Genomic DNA, 22,296 nt, shown 5'->3' with positions numbered 1-22,296 from the left:
TTATATATATATATATATATATATATTTACACACACACACACACACACATTTAAAGACACTTGAAAACATTTGCTTTCTTAAGTAGTTTAATTGTTTAACGTTTTCCCCCAGCAATCTTACTTAGCCTTTTTATTTGCTTATGGCAAATTAAATGTCCCAAGAATTATCTATTGTTTAGTTTTCAAGGTGCCTTTAATCCTTTCCTCTTAGATAGTTCAAGGCAAACTAGAGCCCTGCTCCTACCTTAATTACCATGTGTTGTGAGTCATTGGAACCTGGATTAATTAGGTTTGGCTGTTTAATAGGAGTATCTTGATTTCACTGACATATTTCATAACACTAAATATAATGTTTAATTTCTATAACTCACTTACAGCACAAGGATAAAAAAAAATCCACTAATGTGATTTTTATAGTAGAGTAATTAATGAATACTTTCTGAAGTATGGGTAAATGCAATTACCATAAATACTCTCACTTTTTTAATTACAGATATGTTTAATTAAAACTTTTCTTCTAATTGAGCCATATTGGTCCAAAGTAGTTATTATAATATGGTAGCAACTACAGTTTTAAATTCCTATGGCTCACTATCTGTGGATATGAACATATTATAGCTTAATGCAGCTGGAAGGGATATTTTAGCTTTCTTCAATACAGCAATTTACCTGCTAGTCATTTTTGTTATTGATTAGTAGAAAACAAGACTGCAACCAACGATTAAGACATTTTACCTTTCCTTTTTTTACCCACATACCTATGTGTTTTTAGTTAAATGACTTAAAATTTAGGTTGAATCTTTCACATGTGAAAATTTTATATTGCACAATGTAATATGTAAAAGATATATGCGCTTCTGGCTTTCATGAACACTGTAAAAATAGAAAGGAAACAAACACAAGAGCTTTCATTTACAAAGTAAATTTCTGAGAGTAGTTTCCTGTGATTCTCTTTCAAGGTAACAGCTATACCTATTTAATATTATTGTCAATCTGGAAAAATGCTTAAAATCTAAGGGTAACATATTTTATATGTGCCAAGTATATCAAGAACGGCTTCAATATATTTTTAATAACAGAGATATTAAGGGTGACACTGGTTTATAAATGTGACAAAGAGCCATAAATTCCGATCTGAAGCTAGACTCCTCTTGGGCATGGTATGGCATGGCTATGAGGTCGCGTTGTGACTGTTGTGTCTCATAAAGCATGCTGGAGAGAGTATTCATCTCTCATATACAGAGTTCCACCTGCCTGCTAAGCCCTAAGAGGCCATAAAATCAGAGGAGAATACTTTATAGCCAAGAAGCAGTTTAAATTAAACTAGAGGGATTAACAAAGAGGAAATGCAATGTTCTCTGAAAAGTTCAAGTCTAGGAGATTCTGAATTGCTTATCTAATGAGAATTGGTATTTTAATTTTCTTTTAAGAGACTGATTTCAAAGAAAGAAATTTCTGGCTGAAGACATAAGAGAAAGCCTGAATGTCAAGTGAATTTGCTTCTTTCAGAAACTCTTTCCATTATATAGCTTTGCCTGGCACTTCTAGTCTGTGTTAATATTGTTCTAATTATCATGCTGGGTCTTGTTTTAGAGAGGTCTTCATTGCAAAGTGGACCATTATGGAGCGGTGAGGCCTGTGAGGTCATAAACTGTAGAAGACAGTGTTCTGATGTGGTCCTGTTTGCCCTGAAACCTAGTAGTAGAAACAAAGGAAATGACTATGTGCATGTGTGTGTGTATGCATGCATGTAAACTTATGTGAGAACGTGTATAGGGGCAGGGGTGATTCAGGATTAGGGGTAGAATTGCAAGTAGATACTTGGTGATGCTGTAATGAAGGGTTTGACTATGGCATGTTCCAGTGACCTTACTCTTTCCTAGCAGCATCTGGTAATAAGGCTTTTAGTGGGTACCTGCTATTTTCACTGCCAAGGATCTATTCTTTCTTCTGGTATTTCTACTTCAATTTCCCTTTGAAGAACACTCACTCCCCTTTTATCAGCCTGTATGAATTGGTTGAGACATGGTATCTAAACTTAAAGTAAAGCACTGTATTCCTCCAAAAACTGTGACTGTTCTCAGGATGAGCAAGTAACCCAATCAAAAATAGAAATGGCATGTCTACTAAATTTCCAGCAAAGAGAGTCTTGTTCCTTCCTGCTAATTTTAACTATGAAAGAGCCTGGAGCTCCTGAAGCTATCTTTCTCTACTATGAGTAGAAAGCCTTGCTGAAAAAGGAACCAACATGGACGAAAAGAAACCAGATGATGGAGGAGCCAAAACTTCTAGCACTGAGCCTAACATTAAGCTTTATCTGAAGCCTGCCTCATCCTTGAGCTTTCAGCATATGTGATCCAAATAAATTATCAATTGTTTGAGTCCATTTGGGCTGAATAATTTGTGATCAAGCGTCTCAGGTGATTAGAAATTAGGAGAAAATTGATTATTTGCAAATATGAAAGAGTTGATTGTTTTATTATAGTTTATTATAAGAAGAAAACCAATTATACACTTGTTCAAAAATCCCTTTGAGAACTGAAGCATTGAGAATTTCAAATATTCTATACTGTGTTAATTTCAAGGAGCTCCGGTGGCACAGTGGTTAAGTGCTTGGCTGCTAACCAAATGATCAGTGATTTGAATGCACCAGTGGCTAAGGGAGAAAAATGTGGCAGTTTGCTTTCATAAAAATTTATAGCCTTGGGAACTCTCTGGGTAATTCTACTCTGTCCTATAGGGTCACAATGAGTTGCAATTGACTTGATGGCAGTGAGTTTGGTGCTAGTTTCAAGGTAAGCTCTTATTCATTGGAGGGTTGTTAATTGGTGATGCATCAAGAAAGGAACTTGTAACCAAGAAAATTTCACTTCTAAGGTCATGTTCAGGCCTGAACTCTGAGAACATTTATAAAGAAGACTGGTAAACAGGAATCCTCATGGATTTTTAAATAAGTAGGACAACTGAATCACTTCCTTATATTTATTATCTTCATTGACTGTCTAGAACAATGGCTGGCACATACTAGCATTCAATTTAACTTTTGGTTAAATAAATCAATCAATGAGTTAATATGAAAGTGATACTCTTAAATATATATTCTCAAAGCATATTATGGCTCCTTGTTAAAATACATGATATTAGAAGGAATGCCAGTTATTTAAAGGAGTGCTTTAATTATATAGTCAAGTAGTTTGAAATAACTATTACAGTGTTGAAAATGAAAATTTTTGCAGAAATTGGAATTCAATCATTAACTCTACAAATATTTATTGATTTCCTGCCAAGTCCCAGGCACTACACCGGACAGATAAAAACCCTTGCCCTCATAGAACTTAACTTTTTTTTTGTTAAATTTCACAGGTCTGATTACCATCCCCAACCACAAAAAATTCTCCTCCTCTCCCCTTCCTGTGATAACCCCCTCCCTGTGCCCTTCTTAACTCTGTACTCCTGTCTGTCCAGCTTTCCGTCTATGTGAATGCTGCCCCTCTAGTTGCCTCATGTCTGATTGATCTCAGGGGTGCATCTCCCTTGAGTAAGTGCATTACTTACATTCTACCAGGAAAGACAGATGGTAAACATAATGGTTGACTAGGATAGTAGCAGTGCAAATAGTGAGAAGAAGTGGATTCAGGATATATTTTCATGTAATTGCTATGGATTTTATATGGCCTATATCTTGCTTTTCTAGTCCTGCTATAACAAAAATGACCATAAGTGGGTGGCTTAACAAAAAGGAATTTATTCTTTTAGAGTTTAGGAGGCTAAGAGTCCAAGTTCAAAGTGCTGGCTCTAGGGGCTGAGCGAAGGCCCCTCGACCTTGGGTTTCAGCTCTGCCTCTCGTTCCAGGCCCACTGGAGCTGGAAGTGTTTTTTAATTCACACAGCTGCTGGCTGTTAAAGCTGACAAATCCAAGGTCGACAGGTAAAATTTGGCACAATCACGGCAAAAGCAACAGTTCCAAGATTGGCACACAATACAGCAGGCCAAGTAGCTCAAATCCAGGAACTGGTGATGGAGATTTGGCCAAATACAGGATCCAAAATGTGCCAAAATGCTAGAGAACTTTCCCAAAGCTTCTCCTTATGTATTGGAAGCAGGCCACATCCCAAAGGCTGCTCCCTTTCCACTGATTAAATCTTATAGAAGATTCCACCATGGAGGTGATTACAATCTCATCCTGGGGAATAACTGCCAACATCCAGCTGCCAAGCCACTCAGAACCATCAAGCCCAGCCAAGTTGACACACAACCTTAACTACCACAGCCTGTAAGACAGGGGAATCCAGGATGATTGTCAAGGACTTTTAGCCAGAGCAATAGAAAGACCACTAACTGGGAAGTACGGGGTGAAGTAGGCTTGGTAGCAGCAAGACAGGAAACCAAGTGTTCCTTTTGACTCTGCTAAGTTTGAGAAGTTCATCATATATACACATCTGGAATATAGGTGGGAGACCAGCGGTGGAGATACACATTTTGGAATCATCCAGCCTGAAAGTGAATGAGATCATCCTGGTAGGAGAGTGTGGTTATAGAAATAAAGAGGCCTAAGGCCTGAACACTGAATCACTATATCACTCCAATATTTAGCGTTAGGAACAGAAGAGAGACCAGTAAAGAAACTAGAAAAGAATGGCTAACATGTCAGAAGGGTAAGTAAAATACCATTAATAATAATGGTAGGTAAATCAAGAGAATATGTCAAAAAAGAGCTCAGCCAAGCCACGTGGCTGACAGATCACATGAGATGAGGATTTAATTAAGGGTCTTGACAGAAGCAGAGAGGGTGCTTCATGGTATTTAAATTAAATTTAATCTGAGCTTCTGTTAAGGGTGATGGAAAAATTTGGAAATAGACAATGGTGATGGTTGAACATGATAATCATAATTAATGTTACTGAATTGTACATATGAGGAGTGTTGAAATGGCAAATGTTTATTACATATATATTTACAACAATACAAATATTAAGCTTGAAATTAAACATGCTGCTACTTTTAGCTCCTTGTCTTATGGATTATTATATCATAGTACTTGTATGATTAACAGGGCTATCCTATTACAAAGTATTGGTATTTTTTGTTGTGATTATGTTATATGTGTCACATATCCAAAATCTATGTAAATCTTCTCTGCCTTTTCCAAAATTTATAATGAGCCCATGTAATAGGGTCCAAACGATAATAATCATTATATAAATAAATAAATAAATGTTAATATTCAAGAATAATATTTTTGAGATATTGATCCTTGTTCTAGTTTCATACTTTTTCCTATTGTGAATGATAAATGCAAGTCCAGATAAAAGTCCTATTTAAATCTTCTGAAAATACATACTGATATCAAGACAGATGAATAAAATTCCCAATATTGCATTTTCTGGGACTTTTGAAAAAGTAAGCCAACTCTGTATCTGTATATCTAGGAAATAAACTCACATACATTTTTAGCTTGAAATTTTTTTTTTAAAAATATTACTTATTTAATTTCCTTGATTATCTAATTTATTTCTTTTATTTTATACATAGGGAAACTAACAAGATCATACGGATATTTAGTGGAACAGTAACAGAGGCCTTCTGATTCCCATTATAATGTTTACTGCACTCTCATTTGACTGCACTCAACTTATGAAGTCAGTTGTTAGAATTTGTGATGTGGAGTTACATATCTATGTCAAACTATGAATTATAAATTCACAGCTTCAGTATTTTATATAATATTATTTTGATGCATGAACAATAAAATTCTATGGGGAAAATATTTACTGACCAAAGTCAGGTCACTACCGTTGAGTTGGATCTGACTCATAATGACTCTCCTTGAGTTTCCAATGTGTTATCTCTATGGAAGTAGATTGCCCGATTTTCCTTCTAGCAATACTTTATGTAGGGCAAGATGAGGTATGGTATGTTCCTGAAGTCATTTGAGTAAACGCCATACATTAAAACTATTTTAGTACCTATTTACTAGCTACTTTTATTAAATGATTTCCTTTCAATTAAATAATCTATCATTTAAATAAAAGTCTTTCCAGTTTCTTTTGTCTGCACTCATCAAGCACTCAGCATAATGTAGTTTTCATCCCCAAAGGATGAACGTCTTACTTGGGACCTTATGAGCCTTTCAGGCAGTGGACTAGAGTTTCTGGTCTAAAGGTATATCTGAAATTGTTTCTCAGACAGCTGCTCTGTGTACTCCATGAATTGTAATGCATTTAAACAATGTCTTCCTAGCATCTCTTTCTGAGAAGATTTTGAGCTTTGTTTTTTTCTCTTGAATATGACAGATACAACTTCTCTTTCAGGCACAAACATCAGTTCATGTGTGCACTTGCAGGTGGTGGTAGGAGGCAGCTGTGGATTGCCACCATTCTGACAAGTTAGGTCATTTAGTGAGGATGGCTTTTTGTCTTGCATAGACACGGACTAGAGATAATATTTCTCCATTGGCTTACTCTTCCAATGTGGCCTTACTCTTGACTTGTGTATTTGGCTGTACTGGAGCAGCCTGTAGTGTGTAATGTCATGAATTCATGAGGACTGGGTTCTACATTCAATTCAGCTACCAAATTATAACCCCAGGCAAGACACATAACTTCTCTGAGTCTTATTTTTCTAATCAATGTAATAGAAACTGTTCTACACATATCATAGAATTAATGATTAATAGACATGAAAGGGTTTTGAGTTTTCTAAGCATCATGATGGTGTTTTTACTTCCATTTCTACTTTGTTATTGATATGTTCTACATTTAAATATAGTCTGTCTTGGGCTGTACATTTGCGAAAGGTCAAATAACAAATTAATGTTTCTTTAGACAATATTTAAGTCATGGAACATTTATGTATACTTTTAAATGTAACATTGTGGTGGTTAAGTTTGTGTGTCAACTTGGCTGGGCTTGGTTGAGTGGCTGGGCAGCTGGATGTAGTATTCCCCATGATGAGATTGGTAATCAACTCCATGGTGGAATCTACTGTGAGTAGCTGGGTATGTGATCTGCTTCCTGTATATAAGAAACAGTTTTTGTAACTGTCTCTAGCTTATGACACACTTGGACCCTGTATGTAGCTGTGTTGTTGTTTGGCACCCTGCCATGCTCTGCCAACCTTGGGACTTACAATGGACTTGAATGAATGGCCTGCCATGTGGTTTGGTAACATCAGGACTGTGCCATTCTGTTTGTTGACCTTGGGGTTGTCAGCCTCAGCAGCCAGCAGCTGCCTGAGTGAAGAGATAACTCTAGCTTCAGTGGGCCAGGAGCAAGAGGCAGAGCTGAAGCCCACGGTCAAGGGGTTTTTACACAGCCCCTAGAGCCTGGCATTTGGAACTCGGACTTCTAGCCTCCCAAACTTTAAGAGAATAAACTCCTATTTGTTCAAGCCATCCCATTTGTGGTATATTCTTGTCAGAGTGGCACTAGGTAACCAAAACAAACAATATACAATTATTACTCAGTAGGGAAATGTGTAGAGGTACAGAATATCTAAAGCAGTCCTTCCCAACTTTGGTTATACACTAGACTCACCTGAGAAGCATTTAAAAATTCCATTGGCCAGGACACAACTAGACTTATGATATCAGTTCCTTTGGGGAGGAGGAATGTGCGGCTGAGGTTGAGAACAACTGATACCAAGTATTACTATATTGTGAAGGAGGAGCTCTGGTAGCCTAGTGCCTAAGGCGTTTGACTGCTAACCAGAAGTCTAGTTGTTCAAACCCACCAGCCACTCCTTGCAGGGAAGGTTGGGCAATCTACTTCCATAGTGATACTACCTCAGAAACCCAAGGAGGGGTCACTATGAGTCGGATCCTACTCGACAGTAATGCATATTGTGAAAGGGAGATGAGGTAAATAGGATATTTAAGCTTCTTCCATGGGGTTGGGGAATGAAGAGTAGCACTAACAGGATGGGTATGATGGTGAAGAGTTTTTATTGTGGAATGGTAGTCAAACTTTCCATTTTTGACTATTTTTTTAATTCCACTACTTACTACAACTCTGAATTTTTTCCTCAACCATGTTTGTCAGTAATCCAAAGTGTTCATGAATTAAAATCCTTTTGCAAATAACATCCTTGATAGTGAACTTCAGGTGACATGTACTTGTTTTCTGTTGCAGGTGATTTGTTGAAAAGAAACATCCATTGTTAGAAATCAGATTTCTAGTCTACAGAAATTAATACCTTGGACTGTGTAGAACTTTATGGTTTAAAAATCACTACCACATATTTTATTTCACTTAATCTTAGAGTTGAAAACAGACTTGAGACTCATTCTCTCTGAAAAATAAGCATGTGAAAATAAATGCATTAAACTTTACACTAGTTCCTGGAATTCCTGGATATTTTTGCCCTGTTTTATTGTGATGGGTAATTTGAAAATTTAGAAGATTTTGTCACTGAATAGGAACATCAGAGTTAACCAAGTGCTTTTTAATGTTCATACCAAGTTAAATACACTATCTCAATTACAAATGACATGTATTCCATCCAATTCATTCAATGTCATCAGTGGTAGCATTTATTATACATGTTTATTGCTATATGGAACTTATTTTAATCAGTTTAAAAATGCATTATTTCCTTAGGTTACTTAAGAGATACATTAAAGGTATACTTTTTGTAATGAAACATTTTGTTTATTCAGTACTTTTTGCTTTTCAAAGCCTTTAGAAGTGTTCATTTGAGTTCAAGTCAACATTCCCTTTGAGTAAAGCAGTTCCTTAGTTATGAACAGATGCTAGAGCAGATATAATTAATATCATTACATAATAAAAGATCACACAGTTTACTTAGACGGCAAGATTGGGACATAGAACTTGGGCTTGGGGTCAAACAAACCTTGGTCTAAATTCCAGCTTCATCAGTTATACTTTGTGCAATTTACTTATTTTTCTCTTAGTACATATAAGCAGGACCAGCTATGAGGAAGAGCCAGCTGTGAGGAAGACCCTCACTGACAGGCACAGTGGCTGCAACAATGGGCTTGAGCATAGCAACGGTTGTGAAGATGGTGTACGACTGGGCAGTGTTTTGCTGTCTGTAGGCAGGATTTCTATGAGCCACAATTGACTCTACTGACACCTAACGACATAACAACAATAACAGCTATACAATTAGTGAGGTTCAGAGCAAAATGGACATGTGAAGCTCCTTGTTCAACATTTACTAAGAATTACAAGATGGCAACAGCAGAGCATTAAACCAGCACGGGGACTTTTCTAAGCACAGAGTTTTGCGGGACTGCACAAGTTGCCAAGTCCCTGAAGCCAGGCTTGTGTGTAAAATATATAATGTAAATTATATAGCAGGCACTCAATGTATGGTGACTGTTGTCTCTTACTTTTCTACTTTTCATTCAAGTTTCTTTTTCCTAAATCACAAAATGCATTCATTGGAATCAGATTTTTTTTTTTTTTCCTTTTTTTAACCCATAGCATTCTGGTCAAGTACTTTTTTAAACAAAATTGAATTTTCAAGTTTTATTTTAAAAGAAATTATTGTGCTTTATCATGGCATATAACCTCTTTGTTCTACACTTGTGCTATCTCCTTGCTCTTTAAAATTATGAATTATTTAGGTATTTCCATATTGCATTGGACTCATTTTAATATTGTTGTTTTGACCATTTAAGTGGGATTTTGTTTTTCCTCTTCATATTTTTTTTTTCATGCACAACTAGAAATGCCTTTTCAAAGCACACTATTTTGATTTATATGTCTGAAGCTCATGCTAGAAAGTTTTAGTTATTTCATTGGTATTTGCTCTTAAATCACTTAACTGTAATTTTGATATAAAAATGCATGCAGTCTTTAGATGTTTTAAATAATTCTCCCCAGCTTTTCTTATTAAATTTAGAATAAAATTCTTGCTTAACACATACACATGCATCCACACATAAGGGATCTGAGTTTTCAAGGCACATAACTTAGAGAAGAAAATTCTGGTATGAAACATGAGAGTGAATTACATAACCTCTTTTACCCTTGTTTTTTGTTTATTTTCTGTTTGTTTGTTTAGTCTGTCACCTAAGGAGGTTGGGATTGATAATCATTAACATCCCTTCAGTATTTTAATTCTTAAAGCTGTTAGCTTATCTTTGGACTCACTGGAGAATGAGTGCCTCAGAGAATCTCATGAGACTATATTTGTATTCGACATTAACTAGCTTATACAGTGACTTGAAGTGTGTATCTTCTATTTACATATTCTTAGTTTCAGGCTTATTCTGTGTGTGGAGAATTATATCATTTAACTCTCACAAAAATCTTTTGAATGCTATTGGTGGGTAGTAATGTTCTCATTTTATTTATAAGCAGAGAAACAGACCTCAGAGGGAGTTAATGACTTGACAAGGATCCATAGCTGACAAAAGTAAGCATGACAAAAAAATATTGAAATGGCAATTGTTTTGTGATATATATATTTACCACAATAAAAACAAAAAAGTAAATATGATATTAGAACTCTAAATTCTGATTACTTGTCCTAATGTTCTCTTTCATGCTATACAGCTAAATGAAGAAGTGGAGAAGTTAGAGAAAGAAAGAAAAATGATGCAAACCTGTGTAGTAGTCAGTGGTGTGTTGGAAACTGTTTAACGGTTGGGGGGTGAGGGAGCCCTAATTTATACTGCTCGCTGATTTCCATGGTATAATTATTCCCACCATTTCAATCTATCAATGTGATGTTGGGAGCTCTGGTAGCGTAGTGCTTAAGGCTCTTGACTGCTAACCAGAAGGCTAGCAGTTCAAATCCACCAACCACTCCTCAGAAGGAAGGTTGGGCAGTCTACTTCTGTAGTGATACTGCCTTGGAAACCCAAGGATGGGTTGCTATGAGTCGGGTCTGACTCGATGGCACACACCACCACCAACAACAACAATGTGATGTCACTGAAGGTGCAGTTGGGAGAAGATGCACAGACTAATGGGCCAGTACAAGCCATGCTCTAGCATGCCACTGGTAGTGGAGAAATATATTAAATGTGAAAAAAAGTTACAGGAAACTCTCTGAAGATTGATAAAAGTGTGGTGGTGTGAGGAAAAGCATAGTTCTGGGGCCAGTACTGTTGTTGTTATGTGCTGTTGAGTTGGCCCTGACTCATAGCGACCCCTTGGGTTTCCGAGGCAGTATCACTACAGAAATGGGATTGTCCAACCTTCTTGCTTAAAAGTTTCTTGGGCTTTTTCCTAGTGGCATAGTTGTTAAAGCATTTGGCTGCTAACCAAAAGGTTGGCAATTTGAACCCGTCAGCCGCTCTGTGGGAGAAAGATGAGGCAGTCTGCTTTTGTAAAGATTTACAGCCTTGGAAACACTATGGGAGCAGTTCTACTCTGTCTCTATGAGTCGGACTCAATGGCAGGGGGTTTGGTTTGGGTTTTGGTCCAAAGCTTAATTCCCACATTCCAAACTACTTCAGTCTGAAGACAAGGCTGGAGAGGCCAGGAAACAAAAGGTATTAGCTCTAAGTCCCTTCATTAACGTAGCCACACCTCTCAGTTTGGAAGGCATCTGATGTTCTCAGAGCTGTGAAACAAAATATTTGAAATCTAGTACATACACATTCTTTGAAAAAGAATCATGCTATTTTACACTTTGGAAGGAAGATTGGACAATCTATTTTCGTAGTGATACTGCCTTGGAAACCCAAGGAGGGGTCGCTGTGAGTCAGATCCTACTCGATAGCAATGAGTTTGGTTTTTGGTTTTTATTTTACATTTAATAAGCACATATACTTTAAAACTTAGTAATCCTGTCATTAGTCAAACTTTAGAAAATCTGTGTATTTTTTTAAGAAATAGTGTCAAAGTGACTTTGAAATTTAGGGCATTCAGAGTAGCTCCATCATAATACTAAAGCTACTATTCAAAATAGGTGAAAAATTTGATCTTAGTGTATTTTTATATGCATTGAATCTGTGAGAAAAAAAGCAAAAAACATATAGGTGCTAATAGGAAGAGGCTTTTTGGCACAATTGGTTTGAAATCAGCTGTTAACTGAAATATTGGTGGCTTGAATTTATCAAGGGGTACCAATGAAGAGAAAGCCTGCTGCTAATCTGCTTCTTTTAAGATTAGAGCTAAGAAAACCCTGTGGCGTCACCATGAGTTGGGGCTGACTCCATGGCAGCTAACAACAGCAGTTAAGCAGCTACTAATAGGAATAATCAAATCAGAGAACTGGGTAAATGTTTCATATGTTAGGAGTTGGAAGGATATGAAGTTTTTAACCTCCAAAAATGCCTTTGGTACAGCATAATTTAAAACTTTATTAATTCTTTAGACTCTCTGGAGAATTAAAAACCTCACATCATTATCTTATTAAAGGTAAGTGTTTGATTTAGTAAACCTCAAATCCATCACTGGGCCTAGATCAAGGTAAAAGAGAAAAAATATACTCTTGAAAAAGTATCCATGCTTCCAAGAATGATTAATATGTAATCTTAGCTTCCAGGAAGGCATTAAGAGATAGAGGTGATGTCTAGAGCAGCTGGAATCCATATAAATGCATCTTAACAAGGTAAAGGAAAAAATCTTAGAGAATGAAGATAGTCTTATATGCTATGTTTAGAAAATAAGGTAGGGGTGATATGTGAAGCTTTGAGTAAGCATATTTAAGTGGAACCTTTATAAACTATTTTAAGAAGTTAATTAAGTTAGTGGGAGCTCTGGGTAATGATCAGAGAACCATCCAAAGTATGAAATGAGAGAAAATAATTTTATGAGAGTATTGGGGTCTCAATGTCTTAGTTTCTGAGCTTTATATAATTCAATAGATGAGACACTTCAATTTTCTGATCCTAAGGAAGAAAAACAGGTTCCACGTTGGAAAAGGAAATCCTGTTTTTAGATAGCCCATACAAGGAACATTTTTTTTTTTTTTTTTGGGTATATGGCATTTGTCAGTAGTTTTCAGAGCATTTCAGAGAGATTTCTTTTTATCCTTTACCATTTTCTTCATAGCAAAGATTTATCTCTGTACTATTCAACAATAAAAAGATAGGACTTTTAAAATATGTCTTCCTACAAATATTGTTGTTGTTGTTATGTGCCATCGGGTCTGCCCCGACTCATAGCGACCCCTCCTTGGATTGCTGAGGCAGTATCACTACGGAAGTAGATTGCCCAACCTTCCTTCCAAGGACTGGTAAATATTAAAAACAAAAACAAAAACACAACTCAGTGCTGTCGCGTTGACTCTGACTCATTGCGACCCCTCCTTGGGTTTCCAAGGCGGTATCTTTACAGAAGTAGATTGCCCAATCTTCCTTCTGAGGAGTGGCTGGTGGGTTTGAACCACCAGCCTTCTGGTTAGCAGACAAATGCCTTAGGCACTATGCCACCAGAGCTCCCTTCCTACAAATAGAGGGGAATAATACAGCTTATTCTTCATACTGTCAATTTTGTGAGAATTTGGTAAACACACTTAGTCCACTGAAGCTCTTTCTACCATTCAAAAGGTGTGTTGTAGAGCTAATTTGGAGTTGAGAGTGAGTAGGAGAGGGTGTAGGAGAGTAGTAGAAAAAAATATTCTGACCCATTAATTTTTCTTTGTATGAAATGGACTTCTTACTAGACATCACTTCATACATGCTGTGGTCCTTCACCACCAAAGATAATGTTAAAATCCTCACAAAGATTTATAAATCCTTGTACGTAAAATATATAAGTGGTCTACCTCATTCAAACATGTTGACAATAAAACATATCCCAGACTACATCAATGAAGGAAAGTAAACCCCGGACTCTTTGGACTTTCCTAAACGTGTCCTGAGTATTCATCGATTATAAACAACTCTTACCTGCTCTGGATATCCATCCATACTCCTCTGCCCTTTAGTTTGAATTAAGCACCGTCCAGGCTGAGGTCCCCGGGTGGCCTGTGAAGAGGGGATCTGAATAGGCAATGGTGACTGAAATTGTTGGATGGTCACTTTGTTTATATTTCCCTCATATGGCTGCTGCTCCCGGCTGCGATGCTGAAGGCTTTGAGACCCCATCAAGGTCTGGATGTGGCTGCCTGCCTGTGGAGAAGATAATCTGTCAGGCAAAGATTCGTGGTGCTTGAAAGGATGTGATTAGAGAACACACACAGAATACCTCTTGGGTAAAGTGGTATCATTTGGGCTTTTTGCTGCGGCTGGAAAGGATAATGAAAAAACAGTAAGAGTCTGCCTACTGTGGTTTTTGAAAATGTTAATACTGGAGCAAGGTCACATTAAATACATTTGTAGTCATCTGGTGGCTTGCAGAGATTATTTTAACCCTCATTTTAGGGAATAAAATTTAGCCTGAAAAACCTCAAGACAAAGAACTTAAATATAAAGTGGACTTATGTAGTATTTCATTTTGAACACTACTGGGGAGAGAAACATAATATATGAAGTATTGTGGGGAAAAGACAATCTTTCCCTATTCTGAAGAAAAAGATTTGAATTGCTTATTTTTATTTATGCCATAGGCACTTGGTAAGCTTGTTCAGGTGAATATAGCCAATATTTATTACACTTCTATATTGCTAAATCAAGAGTATGGGTTTGGGGAAATTTAAGTTACATTAAATATTAATCATTTGATAAATTCCAGTAAGTATCTGTAGCCTGTGGAGTCACTAATATGAAAAGGTCTTTAAAGTGAACTCTGTATGCAGAAGATCATCTCATCATGAGCTTTCAGACAGATGCATCAGTACCTCTTATTTGAAGTGACAATGATCACTCCTCCATTCTCAAAGGTTTTGGAGGGGAGAGAGCATGTTCACTGGAGCCTCTCATCTTAAAGCCATACACCTGATTCCTTGTTCACTCCTATGTTCTCACCTTGATTGTAGCACCAGCTCCTGAAATGATTCTACTTGGTGTCTTTTTTTTTTTTTTTTTTTCCACAAAGTAAGCAGTTCTATTTGTGAGCTGGTAATCTAGAATATGCCTTTCTATGTTAAGTATATTTTAGCATGAAGGCCTAACACAGGAAGTGAATACTTAACATTCATTTATTCACACATACATTTTAGTGCAATGCTTGGTACTTCATCCATTATACTGAGAGATCTAAGAATTTGCTTTCAGAATACATTTTCTTTTTCGTTGCTCTTTTAAGGGTAGATAATTTGGAATTCAAAAGTGAATTTCACTTTAGAATTCATTAGCTAAGAAAGCTTGTGAATTTTCCTGATTAATCAAGATTCTTGATTCTATGTGAAAGTCATGTTGGAGGAATAAAGAAGTAATTTTTAAAGAAGTTTTCAAGGAAGAGATTATTTTTAATTATTTAACATTTCTTAAAGAACAACAACATAAGAAGCTAAAAAGGGTAATGGAAAAAAATACAAAGAGGGAGGAATATTACTGGATTCCAAAACAAGATGTAATTTCAGTGAGGAAAATATTCAAAATTATTGTTTGACAGTAAGTATGTAAAAATAACCTTTGGTTGATTACATTTTTAGATTTGATTTCCAACTGACCATCTTGGTATCATGGACAGATGTTTACATGCTAAAACAGTACAGATACAGGAATTATGAAAAATCAGATGAAAAAAATATAAAAAGAGTTTTAAGTGCTATTAGCACAATGTGAAAACAATTACCAGTCCCACTTTGTTCAACACACTTAACCAGCAATCAGAAAGCTATAACCTCATAGACAAAACTAAGCAAACTTCATAATGGGCAAATGTCTATTTTCCTTATTGCGATTTCAATTCTCTCCTGCTTTCATGGAATTTCATCTTCTCTTTCTTGGTGGGAGAGGAAAACTGTGATAAACCCAACATCACATTTTGAGCTATTGTACTCTGAATGAACCCCAAAGTGTGCTGAGTTACATACTTAGAGAAGATGATTTTCTGGAGTCAGAGGAGCTGAAGCCTAGGCTACTTGATTGACACTGACTGCTCTGACTACTGAGCCATCAACTGATTTTTACATTTACACTTGTATCTCACCTCTTCTGGTATAATATTCATGCTTCTTCAGTCAGAATTGAGCTAGTGGGGGAGAAGAAGACTGGCCTTAAATGAAAGTGACCATATAGATAAACAAATATATAGATACACAGATAGATAGATAGCATATCTATCTATCTATCTATCTATCTATCTATCTATATCTAGAAAAACTTAGAGGGATCCAGAACAGAGCTTGGGTTCCATCCTACCTAAGCTACATTAGAGAATCAATAATAACAGCTTAACAATTATTTTGCTGATTAGAATATCCTAGTAATGATTAAAAAAAAAAATAAATTCCATATTAATATGGAGCTGTAATAGTCTCCAGACTTACTTGTTTTTGTCTGTGATTTTTTTCTTGATGGAACAGTGTGAACTCAAGTTAATGCTTTGATTTTGAGCTCTTACATCGTTAGTGACTGACACAGTAACTGAGATTGAATAAATAATAGCTATTATAAAATAATTATCATCCACAGGCTTACTAGGTGCCAGACAATGTGGTAAAACACTTTCCACATATTAACTACTTTAATCCTCACAAAAGTGTTAAGCAGTAATTATTAATTATCTGATTTTACACAACTGGTAATTGGCAAGACCAAGATTTGATCCCAGGATATCTGAATACTAAAGGCCTTGTTCTCAAATACTACATTATTTGCCCCCTTCTCCAGTAATTGGCACCCCCTACCTTATAATGGAATGAATTGAAAAGAACTATGACAATAAAAAAATCAAAATAAAAAGACTAGGAGGTCGAGGAAGAGTATTAATTTCAATAGTCATTCTCTAATTTGATAAAGGACTATTCTATAATTATTAAATTAGATTTATTTTAGGTCCTAGGACTTAGAGCTTTATAGTTAGGCCAATAATTATATTGCTCTGTGTATTTAGTAATCTTTTCATGACTGTGAAGTAATGAAGCTCCTGCTGCTGGATGATGAGGCCAAACAAAGAGTAGTAGTGGGACACAAATGCTGTAAAAGGACTTCGCAGCAACAGCAATGATTTCATTTTCTCCTTGGTTATTGATATGATGAAGGGTTGGGGAGTGACAGCTTTGGAGAACAAAGAATTAACACTAACTTTTGTGTGATTTTAAACAAACATAAAAGACACAGGCATTTAAAAGGACAATTATGGTATAGAAGGAAAGTAAAGAGTAAGTTTTTTTTTTTTTTCTCCTTAACTAGTACAAAGGCTTACAGAGGTAATAAAGATGCTCATGATTTAGCATAAAAGAACGATGAAAGTAATGAAAATGTCAGAAACTGTATTTCTTCAAGCAAAGGTTTAGCTATGAGAACACTGTCTCATACTGAAGGGGAATTTGAACACAAAGGTTTCTGCAAAGTCTGTGTGACATATTTTGAATGATAAAAAGAAACAATATTTGACATTTGATGTGAACTTTCAAGGGCAGGTTGGACAAAATAATATGTATTTGAAGAGAATAGTGATGGACTATAGTGTTTCATGTTGATCCCCAAACTGTCAAAATGTACAGGGAAAAACTCCAATACCCATAGGACCCAAGGAAACATTTTTGTCAAAACCATGGGGGTGGGGCGAGGAGTTGACCTGATGCTAATGACATTCACTTTTCATATAAAATTTATCCCACAGCTAATTAGGCTTACTATGTGGAGATCTGAACAATCTGGGTAATTTTGTAATATGTATATATATATACATAGATCTGAACAATCTGGGTAATTTTGTAATATATATATATATATATATATATATATATATATACATACATACATACCTACATATATGAAGTGGCTTTCTCACTGCAACAATGCTTTGGCTTACACTGTTCCTTAGAAAAAAGTGTTTGATTGAGAAGAGTATCACCCAATTTGGACAACTATTTTACTACAAATCTTGGCTCTTGAGCCACTTGGGGTACTTCCAAAAATCAAACAAAATCACAAAGGATGGATGACAATTTGTGCCACCGAGAATGTTCAAAAGAACACAATTCAATCTCTAAAATTAAGTCCAAAAGAATTCTAAAAATGCTTGAGAGAAGTGTCAACAACACAGAATCATCTCCAAATGGTAACTTTGTAACTGATTTCAGGAGTCAGCAGCACTCACTTAGATGAGTCAGATTAAGTAATTTTTAAAAAAATGTAAAAACTGAAAAAAGAAAACAACCAAGACCATTCCTATCACTTTCTATCCACAATGTATGTTCTATAGTGCCCTCTCTCCTGTTCTGTTATTTTAAATGCAAATTAAGTTTTAAAAATTGTGGCAGTGGAACTTAAGCTTCCAGGAAGATGGAGTGGATATACCTTCCCCTATTTGCCCCACTAAATACAACTAAAAACCCTGGGCATTATATGTAAATAAATAAAAATATAGAAAGACCTGGAAAGCTCCAGAGAAGAAGGTAGACCAGCTAAACTTCAGGGTCTGAGTAATGACCTGTTGGTGGGTTCTCTGAGTTTTCAGAAACAGGCAACCTGGAAATGCCAACAGTTGCAGATAAAAATGTTCCCCCAAAAAGCTTGCTCGCTATAGTCAATGGACCAGGAAAAGGACAGACCAGCAAGACAGAAAACTTTTAAACAATACTCACTCTACCATAGTCTAACACCTTGGAAAAAAATGGTAGCCCCATACCAATATTTCTTTGGCCATGTAATCAGGAGGCAGTCCCTGGACAAAAACATAATGTTTTATAATGTTTGATAAAGTAAAGAGTTAGTGAAAAAGGGGAAGACCCTCAATGAGACATATTGACAACAAGAGGCTCAACATAGAAACAATTGTAAGGACGGTGCAGGACTAGGCAGTATTTTGTTCTGTTGTTTGATTTGCTATGAGTTGAAACCAACTCAAAGGCACTTAATAACAACAATACCACCACCACCACCAGCTAACCACAAAACTCACATACAATGTAATTTTCACCTATCTACCTCTCCTACCCCTAACCTCTCCTTACCAGGAATTACCAGGAATAACTTCATACTTGTATGAAAGTGAGTATGCTTGCCTCCTAGGTAACTGGCGTGATTGGAATTGCTGTTTAAAATTCCCTCTTCAAACCAGGGTGAAATCCATTCCAGATTATTTCTGGATACCATAACACCAAGAAAACTAGGATTACATTACTATAGATGAAGAGAGTCATTTCCAAAGTCCTTGTAGGGATGAAAGAAAGTTCTTTTTCATTTTGACACACTTTGTATCTTCCCACTATTCCACTCTCATATTTAAACTTGAATGTTTCTCTGAAAAAAAGTGGCTTTTGATCAAGAGGAAAACTCTCTATATTTGTATAAGAAATGCCCATCTAAGGATTGTAGATTGTGCTGAAAGGGTTTTTCTTTTTTTTTTTTTTAATTTAAAAATGTGTAATTGTATGACTTCAACAATCTGCCCTTTAACTGACTCATTCTCATTTTTGGGCAGAACTAGATGACAGTAAATGCATTTGTCTGCTACTTCTTGAAACTTTTCCTCAGCAGTCTCAATAGCATATATTGTCACCAGTCTTATGGATGCAGTCCTTATATTGTTTAATGTGAACTTCTAAGTGACAGCACCAGTAAGAGCGGGGTTAGACAAAGAAGATGAGGGAAGCAAGAAGAATCTCAACGTATCAAATGGTGGAGAAAGATCTCTTTTTCTAATGTTTAGAAAAGTGTTTTGGGTTTGAAAAGACTCTATATAAAGGATTTCAATCTGCTTTTGAGTTTCATTGACTGTTTAGTCTACCAGAAGAAATATTTACTCTTATCAGTGAAAAACTGACTCCTATCAGAGGAGGAAAATAAGGCTTGGGAATGATAATCCAGAAAGAAAGAGCCAAGATTGAACCTGGCATTATTCACAGAGATAGAGTTGATTGTACTTCTGATTTGCTTATGGACTAATGAAGTCAAGGCTTTATTTAGTCCTAGAAGTTCTTCACTATTAACAATGTATACTGCTTTGGGAGGGAAAAAACATAAAGCCAAAGGCAAAACATATTTCCTCTGTACAAAAAGGGTGGTTCAGCTGCAGCACTGACAATCACTCAGGTTTCAAAAATATATCACAAATTCAGTTTTACTCTCAACCAGAACAGATGGTCTTGACTTTGTTGTTATTGATGGAAGTAAGAAATACTTCTATTTTCTTGTTTCTCATATGCAGACATATGATTTTCCTATCTGCTTCATTCATGTCTTGACCTGTTCTCTCGTTGCCTCAAGATCTACTCTACACTTTGCCATTTCTACTTTTTCCAATATTTAAACCCTCATCTCTCTTCTTGTCTATTCTAGACCTTTTTCTATTTATATGTAAATGAGCTACATTGTCTGTCCCCCATATTAGGGATTCCAACAGCAATGTCGCTCAGACTCAGTTAAAGTACAAAAGGCAAGAATTATAGTCACTTGTATTCCAGTTCTACATATTAATATATATCTACATCTATATCTGGGAGCTCTGGTAGCGTAGTGGCTAAGGCACTTGACTGCTAACCAGAAGGCTGGTGGTTCAAACCCACCAGCCCCTCCTCGGAAGAAAGGTTGGGCAATCCTACTTCCGTAGTGATACTGCCTCGGAAACCCAAGGAGGGGTCGCAATGAGTCAAGGCTGACTCGACGGCACACAACAACAACAACATCTATATCTATATCTATCTATATCTATCTATCTATCTATCTATCTATCTATATGAAAGCAGTATTAATTTTTAATAGAAATTTATTTTGAGAACATTGCTTTTCAATGACTATAACTTAATGATTATATATTTTAGTTAACACTTTTATAACCTAAGAATATAAAATGCTTTTATTTAAATTCCTATATGTGTAGGTTAAGATGATTTTTCTTATATTGTATATTTCAACATGCATTTATCATTTAAAAATAACATTGGTTGATTCTCACTCTCTAAAAATTTTTTCAACAGGCGTACTTTTGTTATCAAGTGAAAAATCAATTCCACTAAAAGTCTGATTTGGTTGTTTTGAAACACAAATGATGAATTGGCCATATGATCAACCGAAAAATAATTTATGATGTTCAAAAGATGTTTTAGATCTTAACTTTGTAAATTTGCTTTAACATATTAAAATGCATTATAAAAATAATAAATGCCAGGATTATAATAAGGAATGAAATACTTCTTCCCAGAAATGTAATGAAATTTTCTTTTAAAAATACTTCACACAATTCTGAAAAAGCAAAATTTCCAATTTTAGTGTTTAAAAGGATAATAAAAACATGCAAATGACAAAACAAAAAATAACATGTAATTTCCAGAGATGACAGGGATCTGGTAATCTTGAAGTCCTTAATGGCTGAACTGGCATTGTAGATATGAGAAAATCATGGGTACATTCAGCATAAGGGGAAAGTTTGTGAGGCAAGACTTTTGTGGTTGTTAGGTGCCATAGAATTGGCTCTGACTCATAGCGACTTGATGTACAACAGAATGAAACACCGCCCAGTCCTTTGCTATTCTCACAATCCTTTCTATCTTTGAGCCCATTGTTGTAGCCACTGTGTCAATCCATCTCATTGAGGGTCTTCCCCTTTTTTTGCTGATTCTTTACTTTACCCAGCATGATGTCCTTCTCTAGGGACTGGTTCCTTCTGACAACACAACCAAAGTAGTTTAGACAAAGTCTGGTCATTCTCACTTCCAAGGAGCATTCTAGCTGCACTTCTTCCAGGACAGATTTGTTCGTTCTTCTAGTAGTCCATGGTATTTTTACTATTCTTTGCAAACACCAGAATTCAAAGACACCAATTCTTCTTCAGTCTTCCTTATTCATTGTCCAGCTTTCACATGCATATGATGCAAGATTAAATTACCAAAATTTTTATACTTTTCTCTTTATGTTTGTCCTCTGATTGACCCGTGTTACCCATCTTTATTCCTCAAGTCATTTTGCACTTAACCTAGAGTAAGAGACACTCAGGGAAGAAAGAGTCATGAATGCCAAAAGAGACCTTAGAATATGCAGTCTTCACATATTATATCTTTCCCATTTAATAACGCTAGAATTTTAAAGTCTCTCAGTTACTCATTCCAGAATGCAAGTATTTGAAGTTTCATTTGCTTTAATATGTCACTTTAACCTTTTTGCTGCAAGTTTTGTTCTACCCCAACACTTTAAGATATCCTTACAGGTATTATCCTTCAATTTGAAATGTCCTCAGGGATATTCTATTTAAGACTCAATATTTTTTTAAAAGTCTGTTGTTTTAGAATTGGGCAAAACAATCTTACGATTCTTATGGAGAATTGCACCAAATGAGAGGATCATGTCTGGTTTTAAAATAACTTTTTATATATGTATTT

At 35.9% G+C, this 22,296-nt stretch overlaps 1 protein-coding gene across 1 annotated transcript in view; it reads right to left on the bottom strand.

Annotated features, from left to right (window-relative positions):
• LRRC7 (leucine rich repeat containing 7) overlaps window positions 1-22,296 on the bottom strand; it is a 601,965-nt gene that overhangs the window by 58,668 nt on the left and 521,001 nt on the right. The window contains 1 exon segment of the mRNA XM_007948315.2: window positions 13,814-14,035. Coding sequence (XP_007946506.2) covers window positions 13,814-14,035 — 222 coding nt within the window.

Source organism: Orycteropus afer, unplaced genomic scaffold (genome assembly GCF_000298275.1).
Source record: "Orycteropus afer afer isolate SDZICR_OR568_19922 unplaced genomic scaffold, OryAfe1.0 scaffold00213, whole genome shotgun sequence".
NCBI lineage: Eukaryota > Metazoa > Chordata > Mammalia > Tubulidentata > Orycteropodidae > Orycteropus > Orycteropus afer.
This window is presented reverse-complemented; position numbering and strand designations above follow the sequence as displayed.